This window comes from Perna viridis, chromosome 10 (genome assembly GCF_037379345.1).
Source record: "Perna viridis isolate PV_CMFRI_1.1 ecotype Kerala chromosome 10, ASM3737934v1, whole genome shotgun sequence".
Lineage (NCBI taxonomy): Eukaryota > Metazoa > Mollusca > Bivalvia > Mytilida > Mytilidae > Perna > Perna viridis.
The window spans coordinates 28,377,950-28,398,330 of NC_142454.1; the positions used below are offsets into that span (position 1 = coordinate 28,377,950).

At 31.8% G+C, this 20,381-nt stretch overlaps 2 protein-coding genes across 6 annotated transcripts; both read right to left on the bottom strand.

The window, feature by feature from the left end:
* Positions 1-52: 52 nt before the first annotated feature.
* LOC148605246 (uncharacterized) lies at positions 53-1,327 on the bottom strand. The gene has a single exon (XM_088549216.1). It carries the CDS (start codon positions 1,176-1,178, stop codon positions 486-488), a length of 693 nt encoding a protein of 230 aa, XP_088405342.1. The 5' UTR covers positions 1,179-1,327; the 3' UTR covers positions 53-485.
* Positions 1,328-6,984: 5,657 nt separating this feature from the next.
* On the bottom strand, positions 6,985-16,127 carry LOC148605247 (uncharacterized). 5 transcript variants are annotated; one of them, XM_088548888.1, is made up of 2 exons: positions 15,882-16,127; positions 6,985-9,775 (listed from the first exon to the last, which is right to left on the bottom strand). In XM_088548888.1, the coding sequence occupies exon 2, from the start codon at positions 9,747-9,749 to the stop codon at positions 9,162-9,164; it is 588 nt and encodes a 195-aa protein (XP_088405014.1). In that variant the 5' UTR covers positions 9,750-9,775; positions 15,882-16,127; the 3' UTR covers positions 6,985-9,161. The 5 variants fall into 5 exon arrangements, with proteins under 5 accessions (XP_088405014.1, XP_088405015.1, XP_088405016.1 ...); XM_088548889.1 differs by lacking the exon at positions 15,882-16,127 and adding an exon at positions 13,131-13,286; XM_088548890.1 differs by lacking the exon at positions 15,882-16,127 and adding an exon at positions 11,701-12,013.
* Positions 16,128-20,381: the final 4,254 nt, after the last annotated feature.

A 20,381-nucleotide genomic window follows, 5' to 3' on the forward strand; every position in this document is an offset into this window, starting at 1 on the left:
AAACGGATATCTACAGAACAAATCAGAGAGGCATTAAAATTTAAAACGGAACTACGTGTATATGCATTTTATATACTTTATACTAACAAAACATAATAAAACATAAAAAAAATAAAGAAAACCCGTTGATATGCTACATATACATTTGTATTTATGAAAATCATACCTTTTAATCATTTTCAGTAAACACGGACCGCGAATTTTACATGTACAAGAAATGTACATCTTTTTGTGGAATCAAATATCAATTAAATAGGTTATACACAACGGATATGCCCTCGAATATGTCCTCGTACATGCAAGTATTCATGCAGCCTCGTCAAAACATATACACATTAGTTAAATCTCGACTGATGGAAGTATTGCATTAAAAGTCAAACACTTTTTCATCCTCGTCTAGAGTTTTTCGTATGTCAAATGCCCAAGGTTGTATATTTTCAGCTTTGTCAAATTTACATCAAATGTTGACTGAGGAAGTTAAACAATCAAAAGTCAAACATCTTGTACATAGTTTTTTCATCCTCGTCTAAAGTTCTTCTTTGTTTTCGTACACAGTGGAAATGCCGACGTTTTCTTTCCGACTCGTCTCCAAAATCCCTTCTCCATCGACATCTGGACGTTTCATGACCACTGAACCCTTTACAATCAACTTTCCATTTTTGCCAGAAATTCCAGCCATTTTCCTTCTTGAACTTTTTCCTTTCTTCCTCCCAAAATTCATCTTTCGAATTTCCACGTAAAGTCCAATCTTTCCAGCGGGTTTCCATTTCACACGGGCTTGGAAGTTTTGTATTGTATGTTTCGCTCCAATATTTCTCCCAGAATGACACAGTATTTCCGTTTTGCTTTGAATTCTCATAATCAGCTAAAATCCTTTCATGATATTCTTTCTGTGATTTATGATTTTGTAAAATCGCTTCTGCATGCACATCCCATATTTGTTGTGGAGATTTTCCGTCTTTCATCATTGCCTTCGTCCGATCAGAACTTTGTTTTGATGGCGGCCAATCCCAATACCCTAGAAATTCCTTAAAGAATGAAAACGGGAAATGACTTTTTGTGTTTTTACCCATAAACGAATCGTCTTTGCGTTCTGTGCTTTCTTTGTCATATGACCACCCAATTTCCTCAGCAGTTTCTATCATCTCTTCTTGCGAATTGCTAAATTTGTCACTCATTTTCGGTTTCTCTATCAATATTTTTCTATCTTGTTCATACTAAATTCTCACACTTATATATTCGTACACATGACGTGGATAAAAAACGCATTATTCATATTTTTAGATGAAAGAAAGAAATAACCTTTCATCAGATTTAAATTTCATCAGAAAATTTTATGTCCTAATTTTTGCACTCATACGTTAACACACCTATATTTCAATCATACAAAGCGAGATAACTCTATAATCAAATATCCAATCGTCAGCTTCTAGAGGTCTCAGTATCGTATTAATTTTCCCATAGACTTCTATAGTGAAGTGCATATTTTTAGGATTTTTTAAAAAATATGTAAATTGATTCAATAAAACTTTCACTTATGTAGCATTTCTAAGGACATGTGAAAAAATAATTTCCCGCAAAGAAAATAGGGTGAGTCCACGAAGATTGGACAGAAAAGTTGTCTTGAACTATAAATAGCCATTTTCCCTACTTTCACTTTCGTTTTGCACTCACCAAACCGACCTTTTCAGTGGAACATTTTTATGATATTATGTTAGATTTTCTTTTAAAAAAGTTCTTCATCTTACAGTGTGATGTTTGCTCTATTTTTTAAGTCATTGTTCATGTCTTTTGACAAAACATTAGTTTGTAGAGAGGCAAAAAGAAAATGCACTATATTTTTATGGCATCCATGTTTTGACGTATACCCGCTCAGGGATATGCAATACGATACTGGTACCTATTACTAATAAACATTTCAATATAATCCTAAAAGTTGTTGTTTTTCTGCTAGAGTATTCATTTCCATACTGAAATTTCAGAATATCATTGCCCTGCTACAAACATGAGTTTTCTATTAAAATTCTTATATAGGTACCCTATTCCAGGCATAAGACTAATATCTCAATGTTAGCCAGAAAATATTACTTTTGATAAAAAGCTGCTGCATTAATCAAACTAAGCAACTTTGTGGTTTATTCTGACATGGTAGATACATGAGCTGTACTATGAGTTCCAAATCATTATTTAATCCCCACTTGTGAGTTCCATATATGGAAATATTAATATCCGAACCTCCTTTTTTGTCTTTAACTCAAGGGAGCCTCTTGTTTAAAGTAAAGTATGATGACCGGTACAACCAACTGTTTTAAACTATAGATATGGTCATTTCAATTATAATAAATCCAGAAAAAATTATACCAATATCATAGTTTTAAAAAAATATAGCTTTTCATATGCAGAAAATACAGATTTTAAGCCATCTTGGTACCCCAGGCAGATACAAATGGACCTCAATGTGACAGGGAAAAGACTTTTTCTTTAAAACAGATAGCTATGATGCAAGAAATATAGTTTACTGGTATAAATATTATAATAACAATTGTCTGCTTTAGATACTTTTTGAAAAAATTCAGTTTTTATATGAAAAAACACCATTATTTTTCTTGCCGCATTAGAATCTGTCCATTTGAACCACTAAAAAAGTCCACTAAAAAATTGGCTGATGACTTTTGTGACATTTCTGTGTTTAAATCAACCACACAGTTATATGGCAACTCATTTTAGCTATTTATTTGAAAGAAAAACAAAAAATAAAAAAAATATTCATTTTTTCATATATAAGAGGCAATGTATGGAAAATGACTATTTTCAAGTCCTAACCACATACTTAAAATGTGTTGTAACTTGAAAACTATCCTTTATGCAGGAGTATTACTTGCTTTAGGTTACCTGAATATAGATATGCTCATCATAAATAGTCAAGATAATAATTTTATTGAACTGATATCCTACAAATTCATGAAAACAAAATGCATTTCCAAATTTGGTAAAGATTAACCATAAATGCAAAAAACCTGAGCTACCATAAAAAATCAGGTTCAAAAGTTGGCTAATTCATCTTAAAAGTGTTACCTGTATTTGGGGTACTACTTTTTCAGCTGGTAAAGACCACTTGCTGAATATCCAACTTTACTTGAAAAACTGGCTTACTAGGTCTCAGTATCGTATTAATTTTCCCATAGACTTCTATAGTGAAGTGCATATTTTTAGGATTTTTTAAAAAAATATGTAAATTGATTCAATAAAACTTTCACTTATGTAGCATTTCTAAGGACATGTGAAAAAATAATTTCCCGCAAAGAAAATAGGGTGAGTCCACGAAGATTGGACAGAAAAGTTGTCTTGAACTATAAATAGCCATTTTCCCTACTTTCACTTTCGTTTTGCACTCACCAAACCGACCTTTTCAGTGGAACATTTTTATGATATTATGTTAGATTTTCTTTTAAAAAAGTTCTTCATCTTACAGTGTGATGTTTGCTCTATTTTTTAAGTCATTGTTCATGTCTTTTGACAAAACATTAGTTTGTAGAGAGGCAAAAAGAAAATGCACTATATTTTTATGGCATCCATGTTTTGACGTATACCCGCTCAGGGATATGCAATACGATACTGGTACCTATTACTAATAAACATTTCAATATAATCCTAAAAGTTGTTGTTTTTCTGCTAGAGTATTCATTTCCATACTGAAATTTCAGAATATCATTGCCCTGCTACAAACATGAGTTTTCTATTAAAATTCTTATATAGGTACCCTATTCCAGGCATAAGACTAATATCTCAATGTTAGCCAGAAAATATTACTTTTGATAAAAAGCTGCTGCATTAATCAAACTAAGCAACTTTGTGGTTTATTCTGACATGGTAGATACATGAGCTGTACTATGAGTTCCAAATCATTATTTAATCCCCACTTGTGAGTTCCATATATGGAAATATTAATATCCGAACCTCCTTTTTTGTCTTTAACTCAAGGGAGCCTCTTGTTTAAAGTAAAGTATGATGACCGGTACAACCAACTGTTTTAAACTATAGATATGGTCATTTCAATTATAATAAATCCAGAAAAAATTATACCAATATCATAGTTTTAAAAAAATATAGCTTTTCATATGCAGAAAATACAGATTTTAAGCCATCTTGGTACCCCAGGCAGATACAAATGGACCTCAATGTGACAGGGAAAAGACTTTTTCTTTAAAACAGATAGCTATGATGCAAGAAATATAGTTTACTGGTATAAATATTATAATAACAATTGTCTGCTTTAGATACTTTTTGAAAAAATTCAGTTTTTATATGAAAAAACACCATTATTTTTCTTGCCGCATTAGAATCTGTCCATTTGAACCACTAAAAAAGTCCACTAAAAAATTGGCTGATGACTTTTGTGACATTTCTGTGTTTAAATCAACCACACAGTTATATGGCAACTCATTTTAGCTATTTATTTGAAAGAAAAACAAAAAATAAAAAAAATATTCATTTTTTCATATATAAGAGGCAATGTATGGAAAATGACTATTTTCAAGTCCTAACCACATACTTAAAATGTGTTGTAACTTGAAAACTATCCTTTATGCAGGAGTATTACTTGCTTTAGGTTACCTGAATATAGATATGCTCATCATAAATAGTCAAGATAATAATTTTATTGAACTGATATCCTACAAATTCATGAAAACAAAATGCATTTCCAAATTTGGTAAAGATTAACCATAAATGCAAAAAACCTGAGCTACCATAAAAAATCAGGTTCAAAAGTTGGCTAATTCATCTTAAAAGTGTTACCTGTATTTGGGGTACTACTTTTTCAGCTGGTAAAGACCACTTGCTGAATATCCAACTTTACTTGAAAAACTGGCTTACTAGGTCTCAGTATCGTATTAATTTTCCCATAGACTTCTATAGTGAAGTGCATATTTTTAGGATTTTTTAAAAAAATATGTAAATTGATTCAATAAAACTTTCACTTATGTAGCATTTCTAAGGACATGTGAAAAAATAATTTCCCGCAAAGAAAATAGGGTGAGTCCACGAAGATTGGACAGAAAAGTTGTCTTGAACTATAAATAGCCATTTTCCCTACTTTCACTTTCGTTTTGCACTCACCAAACCGACCTTTTCAGTGGAACATTTTTATGATATTATGTTAGATTTTCTTTTAAAAAAGTTCTTCATCTTACAGTGTGATGTTTGCTCTATTTTTTAAGTCATTGTTCATGTCTTTTGACAAAACATTAGTTTGTAGAGAGGCAAAAAGAAAATGCACTATATTTTTATGGCATCCATGTTTTGACGTATACCCGCTCAGGGATATGCAATACGATACTGGTACCTAGACAGATTATGCAATGAACTTGAACAATTTAACAAAGTCTCTACACTGGCGGATCCAGAGGGGTTGCAAGGGGATCGGCACCCCCTATTTATTGGAAAATTTGTCATTTTTATGTGTAAAATTGACAAAAAATGACATGTATAGTATCTTAGCAACTCCTTTTTCTGAGGAGCCTCGGCTGGCACCCCTCCTTTTCAAAGTGTCTGCATCCAGCCCTAGTAACTACAAAAATGTACCGCGGAGAAGTGGATCCAGAAATTCCCAAAAGGGGGAAGGGTACTGACAGGCCTAAGAGACCGTTTTCGGTGATTTCTAATGCATGTTTAACCAACCATTTGGGCACCCTCCCTCTTTTAGATCTGGTCGATGGCACTGTCCCTATCTATATTTAACGGTCAGTACCATGAAATTGCATTTATCTTTTGTACTGTTTCTCAGTGTACATTGTTTTTACATTTAATATGTTTACAAAGTTTAATGCTAAAGTGACAACATCAGCACAGAAAATAAAACGTAGCTATATAAAAATGATCATGAGGTACGTATACGTAGAAGTAGCACGCCTAGCATAGCGCCAATTTATGAAATAAATTAAGTACAAACAACCTGTAAAAATTTTACAAAAAATGCCGACAGTTCGTACATATGAAATTAATTTACTCATATGCTCAAAGAATTTTACAGGATCAATTTTAACTCATATGTGTTACATATTCATTAATTGTGATTCTATTATACTAATTCGATTTCACTTACAATCACATGCATATGCGTATGCTGTACATTATTTAAATTGGATAAAATATAGAGGTGTTAAATTAGGTTTAAAGTTTAAACTCGTCAGTAAATGGGCAAATTCATGAGACTTGAAAAACAAACAAACAAACAAACAAATAAAAACAAATAAACAGTACAGTTGTAATAAAAACAAAAACGTAAATCGTCTTGTGTCCCATCATATAGCGATTTCTCTTTTTTTTTCTCGTCTTGCCTGTTTCCAGTTTTAAATTTTTATTTTCTCTAATAATTGTTTTGTTTTTGTTTTTGTTTTTGTTTGTATTGTTTCGTTTATTGATCTACTTCCGCTTACTCGATAATTTTTGTTTTTGTTTTTGTTAATTTGATTAATTTGATTAATTAGCTTACTTTTATTTCATATTTCGTTATTTGATAACATTATATACATGTACTTGTTTTTGCGATTTGGTACAGGTAGACGCAGATCTAGAGATTTAAAAAAAGGGGATTTCAGACTATAATTTAATTTCGCACAATATGAACACATTTGTTTTTATAAATGGGGTTTCCACTTCCTCCCTTACCACGTGTTCAGTTATTTCCTCACCCTGATTTTTTAAGGTTGCACATTGTACTATTTTCAACACATTCAAAGCTAAAACTGTATATCCTGGTGTCTAATGGTTGACCTAGTCAGAGTCTTTCGTGTACTACAGGTTTAGATCGACACCAAGATGGTTTGTAAGCATCATTAGAACGCCGTACAACTCCAAAAGGTATGGTGAAACGCAATATAGCGTCAATACTTTCAGATTTCCATAAAACAACGGTGGAAGAGAGATAACTCTAGTTATATGTACAGTATGTCGGTGATCTGTAATATTCATGTAACAGCACTGTTTCTTTGTTCTTCGTTGCTTTTATTAATAAAATAGATGAGTGTTGTCTATTCGTAACTAAAATACAAGGATAGGTTGTTTGGTATATAATATAATAACATTTTGTTAATATCATGTAGTTTCATTAGATTTCAGTTTGTGTGTAACACGTGCATGCACAAGTGTAAGTGGATTGCTTTAGCTTTATGTAATTACATGTATCATACAAGTAGATTTTTAAAAAAATACATAGCTCAGTTGTATCTTTCAACCAGCTTTAGACGGCATTATTAGACCTCTTAACCAAAGATATGGATCTGTAAAAACAATTAATGACGCAATTGTACTAGAAAATCCATTTAAAACAAACCAATCAAAAATAGAGTATGATAGTTTCATAAAACTAAATTTTCTTACTCCATGCACATATCGGAGGTACATGTAACCATTCCAACTAAATATAGATATAAAAAGACATGCTTAGGCTACATGCAACTTTTATCCTCTAAATGATTTTTTTGAAAGACAACACTTAAGTTCACTTAAGCAGGTAGACCTAGGATAAGGGACACAACTCTTAAAAATCATTGGAACGTTTGTATTCAGCATTTTTTTAAAATCAATCTTATGTAATCATCTAATTGACTTGGATTTATTTTATTCTGCTTCAAACGAAAGCTTGAGAGGCTTTGGTGAAATTGAATATGATACAAACATATCACTGATTTCATGAGTTATGTCCCTCACCCTAGGTTTGCCTCCTTAAAATCAATCTACCATAATCACTTATGCACCAATTACAGTGTATAATATTTTCTCCCAATCTAAGCGCATGTGACTTTTTATCTGCGAGCGTTTTCTCACCATTTTACATTTCCGAGTTTTCTTCAGATTTCATGGAAGGAACAGATTCTCCGCCAATGCTCTCAGGGATTACAAGATTTCTTTACTCTCGATTGTTGAATTTTAAATCTAACCTACTCACTGAAGCTCGCGGGTTGAAATCTAATTCAAAATTTAACTCGAGTTGAGAAATCTTGTTACCCCTTGAGACGAAATGAGATTCTATATTAATTTTGATTGGTTCGTTTTAACCTTTCTTAACGCGTTTCATCATTCAAATATAGGGACATACATGTACACTACATAGAGTCCAAAGTAATTTTAAAGTTACATTTGTTTAATTACAAGAATACAAAATGTAGTTACAAATGTACAATATATAATAATACATATAAGTGTTAACATTGTACATGTTCCTAGGAAAAATAAATTTAAGAGGATGCAATGGAAGACGAAGGCAGTGGATGGATGTCAAATGCCAAATTTTGTTTAAAAAATGTTAATTATTAGAGACACCAAACCAAAACTTTGGTTTTTAATGTACTAAAACGGAAAGTAAACGGGGGGGGTGAACTCTTCAATTGATCTGTTAAAAATTTAGCTGACGTTTTAGGAAAACTGCAAATATATTGTGAATCATCCACTTTTGGTACAAACAAATACTGTTTCCTCCGTTATCATGATTAGTTTAAAATTACATATGAATAAAAATTGGGAGGATACAGCTTTCTCTGCACAAGGTACCCATATCAGGTTTGACTGTTTAAAAAACAGGTACGTCGACAGCTTCTCAAGTTCAATTTGATAACCCTGTAATATATTAAGTTGTGCCGTAAGTTCAATGCTACACTAAAGTTCTAGAAAGTATTCCTACATGTACAAATTTACGAACGCCATGAAAATGTAACTTGTATGCAATGTATTATAAATATTAATATAAATTATAATACATGCGTTTTTCCGCACATTTATACTTTTTACATACAAAATAATACAATAAAAAAACATAATATGTTGTTGGTCCATGGAACATATATAAAACAATAATTATATAGAGTGTAACTGCACTTACATAGTAATACATCTTTTAAAAACATAATGTACACACATTAAAACACATGTATTACATAATCTTAAATAAAAAGTTCAAAAGGACGAATCAAAAATAACTCCCATAGATTTGTTTCATCGTTTGAAGATAATTGACGATGACACAAGGTATAACACGAGTGTTAATTCGACCAACGTAGCTTCAACCACTCGGTTAGAAAGACGTCTAGTATTGCACAACAGACAGTTTTATCGGATAAATCATTTACAAATTGATATGGCTTCAAAACAGTATCTACATGTATCTACTCTGCAGGTACATGTACACTTCCGACTTGTCCCTCATTTTCGTTCTCATTGACTTCCATCCACACTATACATTTTTCTACGGAGTTGTGTTTTGCCGTCTCCTCAATTGCAAAATCGTCATCAGAATTCACGGTGGGATTACAAGCATCAATAATTTCTATTGTTTCTAAAGCTGACTGAACTGGTCCCCCACACAATGATCGTTTCCGTTGTTTCGTTTCATCAAAATTTGGATCAGTGATATCACGTTCAAGCCGGAGGCTTGACTTCCGGATAGAGTCTGAGTATGTCACGTGATTTTTTGAACGGGCATCGTTTGCTTTTGGTTTATTTGACCTACTCTTTAAATTTGACTGTCTTCTGTCCCCAGTCGTTGGTGCTGATGATTCCAGCTTAATTTCAGCGGAAGATCGAGATAAGGATTCTTCTTTCATCTCGTTCATAACCATCCTTGCCTCATTTGAGAGTCCATCAGAGAACACAGTTTGTGGTCGCCTTTCGAGAAGTCTACGAATTTCCCAGTAGACATCACTATTTTGGAAATTAAATCCGTCCAGTATCTCCTTGTGGTGAGCCATTCTCATTACATATCTTTCAAAACCTCAAAAGTCTGCAATAGAAGTAAAGTTTCATAATTGTAAGTTTGACGTCGTTTATTATACTAAATTAACATTTTATTATGGTAAATGAAACATGCGCCTTAAACTGACGCTAACCCTAAAGAATAATCTGCACTCAATAATGATATTTTTTTATCTATAATAGCAATTTCAAGAGTTTAAAAAATCCTTTTATAAGTCCTTGACATTTTAAGTACACTTGGTTATCGAGGTCTCTTGATACTTCAGTTTTTATAGCATTTCTAGACTTTCAAGTTGTGTACATGTACATTTTGTATTGTACATGTAGTTGCACGAGGTAGATACAAAATTTGGTATCAAGAACACACACTACTTCGAGTGGGATTCTGACATGAGGTAAAAGAGATCTGCATGTACCTGTGGTCAAATTTTCATGTAAATCTGTTAAGCCATGTTGGAGATATTGCACCTTAGCAATTAGAAAAATTCTGACCTGCGGTAAAATGTTTCAGCATGATGATATCTATATGTACATGACTTTGTACCTATGGTCAAATTTTCGTGTAAATCTATTAAGAATCTGTTGGATTCATATGTGTTCGTAAACATCAGCATAATAGGACTTTCTATTGAATCTCAGCTCTTAAGATCTAGTAAAGATACGTACAACTAACCAAAATTAAACTTTATTTAAACAAAAACAAAAACAAACCAAAAAAAAACAACACTTTAAACAAATCAAAAACAGTGAAAAACAACTATTTAAAAACACCTTTCGTTACGTTACTGATAAGTTTGTGTAACCGTTTCCATCAACAATAAATTAACACGTATGGTCAAACCTGTAAAACGTAATATATCAGGATTCCATAACCCTGAATAATCCAACACTTTTGACCTTAATGTTTATATTAACATTCGTTTCTCAAACTATGTATTCAAACAACCTCTTTAATCCACACGCCTTTATGGTTTTAAGATGACTTTATCACAGTAATTAGCTGCATGTACAAAATATACATGTATATACATGTTTTCGGGCCAATGATCTTGAATTTTCTGCATATCATGTTCATCCTCGCACATTCAATACGGTAAATATTTCAAAGCGTGTTTAATATATAAAACGCCTTTGATCAAAATCATTAAACTAAAGAAATGTTGGGGGTGATACAATTTCAACAACGAGTATTTCATATTAGCATTTTTGTAGGTTCGTAAAATAAATCCGTTCATTCGTTTTGATTTATTTACGAGACGGTATAAAATTGTTATGTAAAGGGGTGTTCAGATCTCAATTTTAAATGCAGGTTTTATTGTATTATTACAGGACTGTGCATGAACTATATAACTTACAATGTAACACAAAGTATATTTACTTTATTATGCATACCTTTTTCATTTTGAATACTAGCAAAATCTATGAGAAATGACATTTGTAAAAGGAAACCAGACTAAAAAAAAATAATTAAGTTATTCATGTATATACCCCATAACATGCATAAAAGGAATGATTAATTAAGTTACTGATCACGGATTAATTGCGTGGTATATAACTATAAACGGTTTATTGTTGCATGCTAAGCAACTTAGATTCCTTTAAATTTCAAGTTGCATGCATACTTTTAGTTATATGAAAACAGATACTTGAATGCTAGGATAGTTTTACCACTTAATTTTGAGTCGAATTACTGTTCTTAACTTTCCGAAGAAATCAAACTTATTTAAAAGATAGTATGTACGGCCATATTGGGTATAGACCTTTTTCATCCCGCAGATGTTTTTAATTTCTAATTAACACTAAACTAATTAAAGGTTTATGGGAATATCTTATTTATAAAAGGGAAACTTTTCAGATTTCTGTAATATTTCAAAAAAGGCTAGTAGCTCCGATTGATCAAAAGAGCACCAAACTAATTGGAAGTGCAAACACTTTGAAAGAAGGTATACTTACCGGATATGAAAAGCCAAGTGACACAAATAAATCTTAAGTTACCGAGCAGTGACTTGTGTTTGACAAGATACAAACTTTCGAGACTAAATTCCCCCAACAAGGTTAATAAATCCTTAATCTCTAAACTCCTGCAGAGATCCCGTTCTTATCAACCACTTAGATTTAAAAGAACTTTTCGATAAACTCTTCAAATACGATTTTTCCCAACCCCGTGAATTTTCTGCATGTCATTTGCATCTTTAGTAACTATGCCGTCTTTTCATTGCATAGTTCTCGTACCAGTTTTTTTTTTTTTTTTTTTTTTTGATTTTGTATAGAGTGAAACTAGATATACGTTTACCTAAATGCACATTCGATGTTAACATATTTTTTGTGGAACGAAACATAAATATAATTTGAATTTCTATTTGAATTGATCTGTTAGTTCTATTTTATCCGCAGCATGAATAATTATCGAAGAAAAAAATTAAATGTTCAAGGACAATTAATTGCATACCCAGACTTTAAAATTGATAGCTTAAAAGTCGTAAGCTATTATCATAATTGCATGCACAAAATTAGGTACAAATACAACGAATATGACTGTACATGTATATTAGTAAAGATTACATGTAAATGAACTTACGCAAATTCTTTAGTTAAACGTGGTTGCAAATTTTCGTGGTTAGTCAAACGTAGGTTCTTACATGTAAATTCATTAATTCTACAAGACCACTAAAGTCGTCAATTCATTTAAACAATTCAGCAAGAATTCAAAATTAAGGTTTGATCGAACGTGGCAATTACAAACAATTTGGAACCACACGAAAAATAGGTACATGTATTAAAAATCAATACAAAAATATGTACATGTATGCAAACAAAATGAGCTAGTCTAAGAAAGTTTTACAAAATTAAATAATAATAGTTTACAACTGAAAAAAGATTGAAAAAAAAAACAGAAAAAAGCTACATGCATGTTTGTATATTTTCCGTATTTAACCGTGTGACAACGCAAGTCTAAGAAATTCAGATTCCAAATATAAACCATCCTACATTTGTAGGCATTGGTCGTGCGATAACCGACATGGTAATGAAGGACGTTAAAAACCCCTTTAATCACTCGGTGAGTTTCCAAATCTCTACATTAATTTTCAAAATCTGAGTTACGGAATCCAATACTACAGCAGCAAGGATCTATCATAGTTAATTTTGACCATCAAACATATATTTAGTACAACTATATATAAGTTCAATTCCCTATGTGTTCAGGGGCTTATAAACAAGAAAATTCCTTCCCGAATTTTCACTTGATTTTATGTTTACTATGCCTTTATCAAATACATGCAAAAAGGTTAAAAGCCAAACAAAAAAGCGAGAAAATTTAGATTACATAGAGGAGTAAAAGTACAAATAAGACGTGGGAAAAATAAATTACTGTAGTGACTTACTTTAAACGTATACTTCCATACCTATCCAAACTTCTAGGGTGAATGTTTTCCAATTCAACATCCCTTCCCTTCTTTACTTATATATAAAAGGTCGAATTTGATATTCATCTGCCTCTTATGCATGATTTCGTTCTCATTCTATATCATAATGGTGACAGAATAATATAAAAAAATATGACTTCCATATTAAAGATTGCTTTTGGATCGAATTTAAAACGGGAATGATATCGTATTAAATTGCGTCTGGGTTCATTAAACTGTTTTTGAAAAACTCGGTTCTCAATGTTCCTCTTGGTAATTGCTTCTCAAACATTCGAACAATGGCTTTTCAAAATATTTAATCAATGACTGCGCTCGAAAAAGTACATAGTTTTTGTAGTTTAAAAGCTATATAGCATTACATCTTTATACGATCTAGAATTTAAGAAAAAAACATAATAAAAGATTATCAACCTGCCAAATCGCTTTTGTCGTCAATTTTACATGTATGAGTACTTTCAAAATATATGTATAATTGAAAAACATACACATTGAAAGTGAAGTTCAAAAGGGTAAAAATCTGTTAGAATGACCTTTTGCTCTGAAATATTTAACCAGTCATCTCCGCTTTATGCTGCGTAAAATAATATTAATTCAACACTCGATCAGTGCACAAAGAGAACTGTTTTTTTTCCCTTAACTTTATAGAATAAGATATTTTTTTTTTCTATATTCTAAGTTTAAAATTACGAGTCCCTGACTGAGATATTTCCAAATTTAACTATCGAAACTGTGTTATACAAGTTTACATTAATGCATGATAGAAATGTCATTGTATATGGAAGTACATTTAAATTGCAATTAAGAATCAGAAGGTTCGTGTATTTTTACATAATACATATCAAAAAGCTTCTCTATCGCATGTGATTCTGACCCTTCGCGGAACTAAGTACGTATTTAGATTGATTTTGAATGTTGGTTAAATGTAGTAAATTCAATCAATAAACAACTTGACTTTTGTATTGGAACACCCAATATTCTGTCCATTTCATAATCAAATGACGAGGATTATTAACTTTCGTGGAAAATTTGGGTTAACATAAGCAAACAATAGCCTGTATTTCTTTTTTAATGAACCCCTCACATACACATTCAAACACACACGCACATACGTATGCACGCACGTACGCACACACGAACATATACCTACACAAACACACACACACACACATACAATATGTAGATCCACTCATGATTTGATATCCGTTACAGAGTTTTAACCTGCTAAATTAATCACATGTCTTAACAGGTTGAAGTTACAATGTACCAGTATCTAAAAAATTCAATTAAAACAGTTTCACATAGAAATTAGTCTTTTTGTAAGCACGAAAAAAAATAACTTGTAAATTATAATAATATTGAATTCTCAAAGGAATTTTCTTGATTCGGAAACAACACAAGTATAGATCTGCTCTGAAAGGCATTGATGGTGGAAGTTTATTAAACTCCATATGAATAAGAAAAATCAATCATAGTTTTGCAGACATAATAAACTGTTGTTAATATTTTGTAAAACGTTAAATCGCGCTGCGAAAGAAAAATATCATGATAGTTCATTTTAATGAACAACAATATGCATGTACATGAATTCACAACGTTGGATATGAATTAAGTATGTGCATTTGCCGATTCGATGTACCAAACAGTAAAAATTCATTTTATTCAGAATTAAATACACGTAATTTCACATACATGTACCGTCACCAATAACTGAATTTGTGCTTTTTTACATGCATTAGTAACTAAGATGGATAGGATAGAATTGGGTGTGATTTGAGACAAATTTCAATGGTGGATCCAGAGTGGTGCAGGGAGTTGGAACCTCCCCCCTTTTGTTGAAAAATTTGTCATTTTCATATGTAAAGTTGACAAAAATGGCAAATGATTTCCTAGCACTCCCTCCTTCTGAGGAATCTCAGCTGGCTCCTTTTCGAAGTGTCTGGATTCGGCCCTGTTAAAACGAAAGAGTGAGCAAGCCTATTCAAAATTTTGGACACACGACCACGCAATTTGTTCTAGTATTAGTGCTATAATGTAAAAATACGATTTAATTTATACACTTCACCCGGAACAGGGCAGTATACATACATGTACATGTACATTTGTAATGTACAATCATATAGTAGGAATTTTAGGAGAGTCATAAAATTCTGAAATAAAAGTGCTTTTGTTGGACAATTCATGAAATAATGCAAGCTCTAAAAAAGAGAATAATAAATCCTAAACTACATGTACATGCACCTCTCATTATTGTCTTTTTTTTAATTCTAAAGAGCAATTAAATATATCTCTTTTATATACTTATATATACTTTTCATATTTTGGGTATTTTTTTAATCCTGCATATACATGTATATACATGTACATGTAATATGATTCTCGAACCAAATTCACCGTAAACTTTCCTTCACCACACGCAAATATCTACATAGAAAGAGATTAAAAATTTCAAAAAAGAATCTGTAAAAGTTTACGATTTTTTTTTCGACTGCCCAGTAGGTTAATGTTGATAGTTTGAATGAAGTGTTGTCGCAGAGGATTCATGGTCGGTTGGGGTGGGGGTGGGCGAATACGTGCGTATCGCAAACAATTGATTTATAGACTAGTATCGTGGCTAGAGTTTTCAAATTAAAACTTTAAAAATCTGAATAAAATTATGTGCATTTAAGGTGTCAATGACTAATTCGAGTACTTTTAAAAGTTCAACCTTACCTTAAGTAAATCAGACTTAGTATAAAAATGTCAAATCCACATCATCACTGCGTTTGTCCACATCATTTCTTCCTTGTATATTGTAAACACAATAAGAAGAACATTGATAGTGATTATCTTTTCAACACGTTAATAAGAATTCAATATTCAGATTAAAAAATCAGCTGATAGCAGATCTTACTTGATTTATAGGTTTTTAACTAGAAATGCATTGAAACCATTTGAACACAGACAATTTAAAGTAGTAAAAACTTCATTGTAATTTAATTCAGGCTGTAAATTATTGTTGTGCAGTCATTGAGAAACGTCGTGTATTCCTGTTTTGTAAGGCAATACGGCTGTGAAAAGGAATTTCGCTTTGGTTCGATAAAAAGGTCAAAAACGATATTTAATTTTGACACCTTCAAAATTGAAAACTTTTAAACTCAAAGTCAATTCTTTTTGTATCAAAGTATCTAAGTTAAAATTTCTCGAGTTATATTATAGCAACTGAAGATTTCATAACAAGGTCTTGAATTGTGTACAGGTGGTTCGAGGTACATGTACATGTATACCGTTTAAATGGATATAAGTTACATGTAACAAAGACAAGTAATACAGACGAATATTTAATACAAATATGAAAAAAAAAATAACACGCAAATTCTTTAAGCGCTTTGACATAAGCGGCTTGATGATACTTACACAGATCATAACGTACGATATAAAGAGGGAATGTGGTGGGGAGTCCGGGGGGGGGGGGGTGTCACAAAGACAAAATTACCACGAGGGCCTATCATGATTCAAACAACAAATTGTTACATGTATTTCCGTACAGATAAAGAATACACATTGAGGATGGTACTTTTGTTTTGAATTATTGTTTTAATTCCTTTAAAGCATTTTGAATAACTACTGTACATGAAATACATGTAACTGTTCCCTCCCTTATCTACCCGTAGGACAACCCCTGATATCGACAGTTAGCTTAGTTTCGGAGACTCAAATTGTAGTTACATGTACATTTATAACAGAACGATTCACCCAGCTGCAAACTTTAGGTGAGTAAATTACCAGATATGAGTTATATTTACATGAAGACTGTATATGACTGTGCAAATTCTGTGCATTGTTTACATTTTATATATATATTTGCAGTAAATTATACTGTACGATGTGTACAGCGGCACAGAAATGTACAATGTAGCGTATAAATTACCCTACCGATTCAACTGTCCCATGCTTCAAGTTCCCGTGTTGTATAAAGTGCACATTTCCATTTATTTTCTGTTTGTTTTCTTCCATTTGGTTACTGTATGTCTTTTGGTAGTTTATTTTTTTTAAGTTCTGTTTTATTTGTTTAGTCTTTGTCCTTTGATTTTTTAATTTTTTTTTTTTTATCATGAATATTCGTGGTCAAATATGGTCGAGTCGGAAACAACTCGTGAAAATATACTTAAAATGCTTAGATTAAAAAAATGTATGAGTGGACAGGTCCAATGTACGCCGTCGTCTTATGCTAATCAACTGATTCACTTCATGTTACTTGTATAAAATCTCAGTATTTCTATTTTTAGATTTTTTTTTGATTTTTTATTTTTTTTGCTGTGTGTTTGTTTATTTGCTTTGAATTGTATTGTTTCTTTGTTGTTGCTTCTGTTGTCTTTGTTTCGTTTTGTATTGTTTGTTTGTTTGTTTGTTTGATTGTTGTTTGATGTTTTTATATATGCATGTATCCATCTTTCTTTGAAATGACTTATGATTGACATTCCTCCAATGTAGATGTACTTCGAACAAATTCTAGGTCGAAAGCTTTTGTGTATTAAGAACATTTTAGAACATCTTTACAGCATGGAGGATACATTTGAAAAGTCTGATCTTTCAAAAGCATGTAGACATAAATCATTAAAATGTGTGTCGCATGGTTACCGTTTGCGATGGAAATGATAAACAACTGCAAACAAGTGAATCATACGGGAACCCATTAGTGCCAGGAGTTGTTTTATTTTAACGCGTTACTAAAACAGCACCTGACAATAGTGAGCTTCCGTAGAATCATCATCAATTGTACATGAACTGGATCTGTACATCCTACTCATCTTCCAATTTCCACCGCATGCGTGAAAACCCCTAGATAAGAAAAAAATATTTATATTTTAACGTACATGTAGACTAAGACTCTAACAGAATGCTAAGCTTTCCATGATGTTTGTATGATAAATGCGGGCTTGTAAAACTGTATGGAGAATAGATACGGTGAACATGACAATGAGACAATAACCTCACGGGAGAAAAAATGTCAGATCAAGGCCACCCATGGATCTTCAATGAACAGCAATGAGACCATCACATCACTTGGAAATCTGCAGTAAATTGAAAGTGAAAACGAAAAAAAAATGCATGTACAGAGGCCAGAAAATCCAGTGGACATTCTAAGAGTAGAATGATTCGAAAGCAAATAGTTGCAACTGGAAGCTTTGTTCTACAATTTTGATAAAAAAATATCCTGATTGTTAATTTGATTAGCCTCCATTTCTTCTCATGGCTTCGTGGGTCTTGAATTTGAACGGCGCCATCTTTTGGATTGTATTGAAAAAAAAAAACAGAAATAAATATCAAACTAAAAGAAAGAGAGAAAAACCATGAAAAAATAAACAAACGGCAAAAAAAAAAGCAACACTGCCCATAACAAAAAAAAACAAACAAACAAACAAACAAACCCACCCCCGCCCCAAAAAAAATGATAAAAGAAAGGGGAAAGAAATGGAAACAAAGACAAAAATTATACACACATATCCAACTAAATTCGTAAATTATAAGCGAATATATTAATACATGTTACAGGTTCGGGTAATGATCAGAACCCTAATTCTAACAAATATCGACATTGTGGAATGAGTATTGCGTAAAAATATTAGTATGCACATGAGTATGCAATATATATTTTTTCCTTCTTATATTTAAGCGAGTACAATTGTTTTATTGCGAAATCTAAAAAAGTCAAAGAAATACAGGACTTTATTTTCAATTTGAGTTATCTTTCTTTGGTCATACCGTATTTTGTCCAACGAAAGATAACCCCAATTCATTTAGATGTTTTTTTTTTCCTATTACTAAAAATCTTTTATTCGAATTACATTTAAATTGGCCGTTTACATTTTATTATAAAATAACTTCCACAAAGAACTTATATGCACCAAAGTGCTTTAATGTATAAGAAACGTCTATATCTTGAGAACGTTTTAGATATTACTCAATTGAAGTCTGATACTTTATGATACAAAATGTAGTTGTTTTTGGAAAAAAGGATCGTTTGTATTATGTTTCTTTATGATTGTTTTTTTAAGTGATTTTTGTTAAATTAAAAAATTATGATACAATGTTACATACTCAATCTATATGTGTAACCATTCGTAAACAAACGTTGCTTAATTGTCGGCGTAAAACATTTCGCTTTCAGTGATATCTTATACCCTAAAATATGAAACTGAATACCATGTAGACTCTCGATATTCAAATGTAATTAGTATTTCATTACAAGTAGGACTTACTTCAAAGAAGAAATTTCCAGTTTCTGAATACAAATGGGTATCGCTTTGTTACCTGTTTCATTGTGTTCGACACAGTGTATGTATGGTGAATTATTCTACAGTTACTCTCTCGATATTTTTAAATATCAAGCTTCGGCGAGCATATTAAAATCTAAATTGTACAATCGATAGTGACCAGACTTATTTCTGTCAAGCTAGAATATTTGAAAAATGCAATAGTGGGAAACATGTATTTTAGTGGATATTAACTAATTTGTGAAAATAGGAATGGAGTACTAATGCCCGCAACGTCTAAAACAAATGTCCGGATTTTGACAGATCCTATTCTAAAAGTTATAGTTTTACTAGTTGGAATTTTTACCATTACTTTTTTCAAAGCTCCTCGCTCCGCGCCAAAATTCTTGGCAGAGTTATTGTTTTTTTTATTTCTAGTGATATCTCACCAAATTTTTAGCACCACTGGGTGGATAGAACTGTTTTGAGTTCCGCATACCTACAATTCCGGCAAAATTTTAAGAAGAATTTCTCCTAATTGCATCCAGGGTTAACTTGTAGTGTACATGTACCGGAAATGGCGGATTGAACATTGTTCGTTGAGACATTACCAAATGCAACGGCATAGCGGTGCATTATCAACTAGGTCGTTATTTGAGCACTGATAGATCTAGACTGGTTCCCGATCGCAATATTCAGTATGTAACACATATACAAAGAGTGTATTGCTAGCAGCTAATACCTGGAACGCAGTCCCGGGAACCAGGATATGATAGATCCGTCTCTCACTATTAGGAGAACCATTATTATATACATGTACATTGTATTAGGAAAATGTAGAGAATTACATAGTCTAAAAATTATTACAGAAAAATTCGTAGTTGCAATAAATACTTTAACAAACACAAATTTGTAATTATGTATTTCAAAATTGAAAACTGTTTGTAAACTACACTTGAAATAGAAATAAAACAGA